Source organism: Tupaia chinensis, unplaced genomic scaffold (assembly GCF_000334495.1).
Source record: "Tupaia chinensis unplaced genomic scaffold, TupChi_1.0 Scaffold148822_2, whole genome shotgun sequence".
In the NCBI taxonomy this organism is placed as follows: Eukaryota; Metazoa; Chordata; class Mammalia; order Scandentia; family Tupaiidae; genus Tupaia; species Tupaia belangeri.
This window is the reverse complement of record NW_006208670.1, coordinates 131,267-138,174: the sequence shown is the minus strand read 5'-3', so window position 1 is coordinate 138,174 and position 6,908 is coordinate 131,267. Positions and strand designations below refer to the sequence as shown.

Below are 6,908 nucleotides of genomic sequence, written 5' to 3'. Positions count from 1 at the left end.
GGGCGTCAGCACATGGTTGGGCGGCCCTGTGGCTGGCGTGGACAGCCCTGCCCTTGGCGTGCCTGTCTGCATAACTGCGGCGGGCTCACGCAGGGCACATGCTGAGGACCCAGGGCTGGAGGACTGCGACAGGACTGGTGTGAATGGCCTGTCCCAGCCCCTCTCCCCACACCCCTGCACACTGGGCCGTTGAATGAGTCCTGACGCATCTGCACATCTTGGTGTGTGTGTGTGAGTGTGAGCGTGTGTGTGTCAGAGGCTGCTTCGTTGGAGGCTAAGCAGTAGGATGTGTGTGTGGCGTCTGGGGGAGGGAGTAGGAGGATCCCCCACCAGGCCAGCACGGGCACAGCCATGGGCCACACCTCTGTGCCCAGAGGAGTGGCCTTTGCTCCCTTCCTGCGGCCTGTCTGCCCAGCCCCAGTGCCTGCTACACACGTCACACACACTCACCGGCCAGGGAGAGAGATTCTGGGCTCCGAGGAGAGCGTAGGGACGGACTCCAGAGGCCCCGGGGCTCAGGGTGGGATGGAGATGTGTCCTAGGAGTGCTCCTGGGCCTCACTGGCATGGACGCCCTCCCTGTGCCCGCGTGCTGCACGCTCCTCGCTCCCACCACACCCTCTGCACAGCGCCTGCTCTCCAGTCACCCGAGAGCCTGGCCCACCCTCCTCCAGCCCTCGGTCTCCCACGTCCACCAGGGCTGTCCTTGGTCCCTGCCCCATCTGGGGCGCGAGGGTGCAGGACGTGGGGCCGTACGGAGGGCGGACAGCGGCTGTGTCTCTCCAGTGCCTGGAAAGAAGCAGGCGCTGCCACTGGACCCAGGACCCGAAGGTCCTGCTGTGCTCGAGGAGGGCTGGGCCCGCACTCACCTCTCTGGCCTCAGGGGAGATGCTCTGCCGGCTTTGCCTGGGAGAACAGGTGCGGGCCACTTCTGGCTGGGTGCCCCATGTGGCCTTGCATGGCCGCCCAGATGGCAAAGCGGGCCAGTCTGTCTCTGGGCTGTGTGCTCTGCATCCCCACATCTTCGTTTCTTTTTAAGAGAGGTTTTTGCTATAGGGCGTGTGCACTCACCAGAGAGAGACAGAAAGCGAGAAATCACCCCCTGGGGGGATGGCCACACCGCAATCCCTTCTCCTCCATTCTCCTCTTGGGATCCTGGGCATGCACGCACACGCACCTGGCATGAGTTTGAAGTTACCAAGTCTGGGCTTTGGACCGTGGTCCACCATGAGGGAGCCTAGTGACATAACCATTACGCCATCTGGTCCTGGCTCCGGCACCTTACGATCGGACCTTTGTCAGCATGGCCCTGCGCGAGCCCAGCTGCTGGCTGGTGTCTGTGTCAGCCAGGCCCCGTGGCCGGGCACGTCACTGTCTCACAGCCGTGTCGGGATTTCCTGCCCCAGCCGTGTCGGGATTTCCTGCTTGCCATCGGCAGCGACGTGGCCGACACGCCGTGGTGGTGCGTGGCGTGTGCTGTCACTCACGGCCCTCTCTGTCTCCTGCAGGCCTTACTTTGAACTCAAGGCCAAGTACTACGTGCAGCTCGAGGTACGTGAGCGCCGCTCCGTGGCTGACGCGTGTCCTGCAGACTGAGCCGTTCTCGTGGTGGCGGCTCGCCACACCCATCTGCCCCACAGGGGTGGAGAACACGCATGGCCGAGTTTCCAGACCCCAGACGGGCGTGGCGGGGCCCTCCGAGGGCTCTGAAGCTCAGTTCTGCCGTCCGGCCACGTTCTCGTACTAACCCGTGGTTCTCGCAGCCACGGGAAACTGGGCAGCAATGCGAGCACCCAGGCCCCACCCTCGACCTGCTGAGGCAGGAACGCGGTGTGAATCCCAGCAATCTGAATTTTTCGTTAAAATCTGCTGTAGGTGCTTGCTCACGCAGGAGAAAAGGAGAGGGAAAGTGAGGGAGCATGATGGGGTCGGGGCGGCCACACCACAGTCCCTTCTCCGTTCTCCTCTGGGTTTCGGACACACACGGCACCCGGGTGTTTTCCAAGCTGCTGGGTCTCGGACTTGGACTGCGCCATCAGCCGGGAGGGACCCAGCTGCCCAACCACCGTGCTGTTGGCTGGCCCCAGCGATCTGGGGTTTTCTTTTTTTAAATTTTGTTCAATTATTATTTTATTTAACTTTACTTATTTAAATTTGACCAGAGAAGGACAGAGTGAGCAAAAGAGTGAGAGAGGGAGGGAGGGAGGGAAAACGAGAAAGCAAGCCATCGGGTATGGGACTTGAACCGAGGTCAGCCATGTGGGAGTCCACACCACCTGCCGGCCCCATGCAGTCTGAGTTTTAACAGGTCTTCCGGGGGTGCTGATACGAGCGTGTTTGAGGCCACCATGCGGGGACCCAATGGCGAGCCCGCCTTCTGTGTCGCTCTTCCCTGATGGGCCGTGCCCGCAGTTTCAGCTCGTCACCTGGGTGGGGGCCGGGAGTGGTGGTGGCTAGTCTCACAGCTGGTGGATGGACGCTGTGACAAGAGCGTCCTGTCTTCAGTCATGTCGTGGGAGACACATGGCACAAGGGCAGGAACTTCACCTGAACCTGCCGTTCAGACAGCACCAGAGGCCTGGGGAGCCTGCTCTGACAAGTGTCCCCTTCTCTGACCAGCAACTGAAGAAGACGGTGGACGACTTGCAGGCCAGGCTGACCCTGGCCAAGGGCGAGTACAGGACGGCCCTGAAGAACCTGGAGACGATCTCGGACGAGATCCACGAGCGGCGCCGCTCCAGCGCCATGGGGCCACGGGGCCGTGGGGTTGGGGCCGAGGGCAGCACGTCTGCGGAGGGCCTGTCGGGGGGCAAGCCGGAGCCCGACGCCATTTCCGGTGAGTGCGGGGCGCCAGGGACGAATGCGGGGACAGCTTCCAAGGCCCCCCCTCCATGGGCTAGCCCTGTGGGGTCTCACTGGGAGGTCTGGGACCGTTTCCAGGGTGTCCCGTGTTCTGTGAACACGGTCCATCGGGCCGCTCTTAAGTGTTTCTCAGTCAGGGTTCTGGGTTGTGTCTGGAAAACCGTCTTCACCTCTCAGAGTCCAATTCTGCAGGAGAGGGCTGCGAGGGGACAGGGACTGAGGAACCGGGTTTGACCAATGGCCGGGCCTTCACATCTGAGGCCAGCACTGGAGTTTATGTTTGTCTCCACCTGAGCAATGGGGTGACCACGGTCGAGCTCGCGACCCGACCTCCAGGCACAGGAGGGCCCATGCTTGGTGTCCGTCCCTGCCGCCTGAGTGTGGGGCCCTCTTTGGGGTCACCTGCCTTTTTGGGACTGGGACCCCAGCTGCCAGGAGACCTTCCACGACCTTTCTGTGTGGGGTCCCTGCTGGCTCCTCCCCAAGGCGCTTTCCTCGGTTTTTAATTCTTTCTTTTTCTTTTTTTCTTTTGAGAGATTTTTTGCTGTAGGGCATGTGTGCTTGCTGTAGAAACAGAAAGCGAGAGATCACCCCCATGGCCACACCGCGTCCCTTGTCCATTCCATTCTCCTGGGATCTTTGGCACGTACGCGTGTCCGTGTGCTCAGGACTCAGTGCCGTCGACCATGTGGGAGTCCGCGCCTCAACCACCGCACGGCCTCTTTATGTGCCCGGGCTGAGATAGTGGGAGCTGTGCGTGAGTCGGCATACGAGAGCTCACGGAGAACGGAATTAAAATGCGACTTGTATTTTGGTGCAAAACAATGTGAAATCTAGGCGTAGGTTTTTCATAATATGCCTTTTTCCATGAGCTTTTTGAGGACTTCATCTCATAACTGTATGGAGAGGATTATGAAGCTCAGAGAGGTTCAGTAACTCGACCCAGGCCACACAGCAGGTAGTGGAGTCAGACTTCGCACTCAGGCCTGAGCCTACCTGTGTCTCCTCCTGACAGTGAGAGAAGCCCCGACAGGCGGCTGACAGGCGGCTGTAAAGGTGGGGAAGGAGCAGGAGGTTTTGTAGGTGGCACTGTGTTCTAGGCGAAGGAAAGGAGCTGAGGGCTGAAGCTGTGGCCCTTGGCCACGCGGGTCTACAAGTTAAGGCCCCTGCTCGAGCCTGGAGACGCCCTCCACTGCTCTGTAGGAGGCGGTGACCTGGCCGCCGGAGCCCACGGGAGCTCCCTCCCGGAATGTCGCAGGACCCACAGGTCCGCCACGGGTTGGCCCTCATGGCAGCTCCTGCTTCCGCTGCCCTGGAAGCAAGCAGAGGGCGTCCAGCCTTGGGTCTGCGTTCGTGACACAGGGACACAGCTCTCCCTGGGCACGGACTCTGTAGGTCCTGGCCCCTGGCCAGCTTCCTCTTGGGCAGTCGGGTGACGCTGGCTTCTCGGAGGACCGTGGTTACTGTGCCAGTGGCTGTCCACCGTTCTGCCTGCCCGCTGCTTCCCCTCCACGAAGAGGCTCAGGAGGGTCACCTCTCCGTCATAGGGACTGGGACCCCAGCTGCCAGGAGACCTTCCACGACCTTTCTGTGTGGGGTCCCTGCTGGCTCCTCCCCAAGGCGCTTTCCTCGGTTTTTAATTCTTTCTTTTTCTTTTTTTCTTTTGAGAGATTTTTTGCTGTAGGGCATGTGTGCTTGCTGTAGAAACAGAAAGCGAGAGATCACCCCCATGGCCACACCGCGTCCCTTGTCCATTCCATTCTCCTGGGATCTTTGGCACGTACGCGTGTCCGTGTGCTCAGGACTCAGTGCCGTCGACCATGTGGGAGTCCGCGCCTCAACCACCGCACGGCCTCTTTATGTGCCCGGGCTGAGATAGTGGGAGCTGTGCGTGAGTCGGCATACGAGAGCTCACGGAGAACGGAATTAAAATGCGACTTGTATTTTGGTGCAAAACAATGTGAAATCTAGGCGTAGGTTTTTCATAATATGCCTTTTTCCATGAGCTTTTTGAGGACTTCATCTCATAACTGTATGGAGAGGATTATGAAGCTCAGAGAGGTTCAGTAACTCGACCCAGGCCACACAGCAGGTAGTGGAGTCAGACTTCGCACTCAGGCCTGAGCCTACCTGTGTCTCCTCCTGACAGTGAGAGAAGCCCCGACAGGCGGCTGACAGGCGGCTGTAAAGGTGGGGAAGGAGCAGGAGGTTTTGTAGGTGGCACTGTGTTCTAGGCGAAGGAAAGGAGCTGAGGGCTGAAGCTGTGGCCCTTGGCCACGCGGGTCTACAAGTTAAGGCCCCTGCTCGAGCCTGGAGACGCCCTCCACTGCTCTGTAGGAGGCGGTGACCTGGCCGCCGGAGCCCACGGGAGCTCCCTCCCGGAATGTCGCAGGACCCACAGGTCCGCCACGGGTTGGCCCTCATGGCAGCTCCTGCTTCCGCTGCCCTGGAAGCAAGCAGAGGGCGTCCAGCCTTGGGTCTGCGTTCGTGACACAGGGACACAGCTCTCCCTGGGCACGGACTCTGTAGGTCCTGGCCCCTGGCCAGCTTCCTCTTGGGCAGTCGGGTGACGCTGGCTTCTCGGAGGACCGTGGTTACTGTGCCAGTGGCTGTCCACCGTTCTGCCTGCCCGCTGCTTCCCCTCCACGAAGAGGCTCAGGAGGGTCACCTCTCCATCATAGGCCCCAGCGGGAGACCCTGCGGCCCCTGTGACCAGTGTCCCTTTTCACCCTAGTGGCCTCGGAAGCCTTTGAAGATGACAACTGTGGCAACTTTGTGTCTGAAGATGACTCAGAAACCCAGTCTGTCTCCAGCTTCAGTTCAGGCCCGACCAGCCCGTCGGAGATGCCCGACCAGCTCCCTGTGGTCACGAGGCCTGGCAGCCTGGACCTGCCCAGCCCTGTGTCCCTGTCGGAGTTCGGGATCCCATTCCCGGTGCTGGGCCCACGGAGCGAATGCAGTGGGGCCTCGTCCCCAGAGTGCGAGGTGGAGCGAGGTGAGCCGAGGTGGGCCGAGGTGGAGCGAGGTGTATGCAGCCCCCGCCTTGCCAGGTGCAGCCAGGTCCCCGGGCTCCCCTGTGCGGCTGGACCTCGGTGAATGGGTGAATGTGCCTGTCAGTGTTGACCATGGACAGTTTCTTCTTTTTTTAGAGAGATTTTTGCTATAGGGCACGTGTGCTTGCTGGAGACAGAGACAGAGACAGAAAGTGAGAAACCACCCCCCAGGGGTGGTCCCACTGCAGTCCCCGCTCCACTCTCCTCTCGGGATCTTGGGCCCGCACACATGCACCAGCATGAGTTCAAGCCACCGGGCCCAGCCTGGACCGCGGTCGACCCCAGGGAAGCCCAGCGATGTAGCCATTACGCTGTCTGGGGGACCAGCCTCCACTCTTGACCAGCTTCTATACGCGGAGCTTAGGTCCTGTGTGCTTGTTCCGAGTAGTCCCCGAATGAATGTGACGGAGTCATCTAAAGGCATGAACGTGTAGGTCGTGGTGAGGAAGAGACGCAGGGAAGGGTGACAGACTCTCTGCACGGGAGGTGGTGCTGGGGACTGAGCTGGCTGGGGCCCAAGTGACCTTGGGAAATGTCCACTCACTCGGTAATCTTGTCTTTCTGTAGGAGACAGGGCAGAAGGGGCAGAGAATAAAACGAGTGACAAAGCCAATAGCCGGGGTCCCGGCGGCGGCGGGGGTAAGAGCCACAGCAGCAACCCCCCGGAAGGCCAGGCCTTGGAGAGCCGGATGAAGCAGCTGTCCCTCCAGTGCTCCAAGGGCAGAGATGGGAGTATCGCCGACATAAAACTGGTCCAGATCGGCTGACCACCCAGGGCTGGCCCGTGCACGTTAACATCTACCCGCCAGACTGGACAGCACTGTGCCCGTAGCCCCGAGCACAGCCAGACCCAAGCGTTCGCTCTAAACTGCACGAACGGAGCTCGTGACCTCGAGGGCTGAGGACTTCTCTGGCAGAGCTCTTCGGGCTGGTTTTTTGGGGGCGGAGGAGCTGCTGCAGGTAGCCCTGAACCAGTCACGGCCCTCGGGGGACT

The 6,908-nt window shown here is 60.7% G+C and overlaps 1 protein-coding gene across 1 annotated transcript in view; it reads left to right on the top strand.

Annotated features, from left to right (window-relative positions):
* Positions 1 to 6,908, top strand: part of SH3BP5 (SH3 domain binding protein 5) — a gene marked incomplete at its 5' end in the record, with an annotated part of 54,618 nt that overhangs the window by 46,287 nt on the left and 1,423 nt on the right. Inside the window, 4 exon segments of the mRNA XM_014585083.2 lie at positions 1,508 to 1,550; positions 2,619 to 2,835; positions 5,596 to 5,856; positions 6,482 to 6,874. Of these exon segments, the coding sequence (XP_014440569.1) occupies positions 1,508 to 1,550; positions 2,619 to 2,835; positions 5,596 to 5,856; positions 6,482 to 6,681 (721 nt within the window).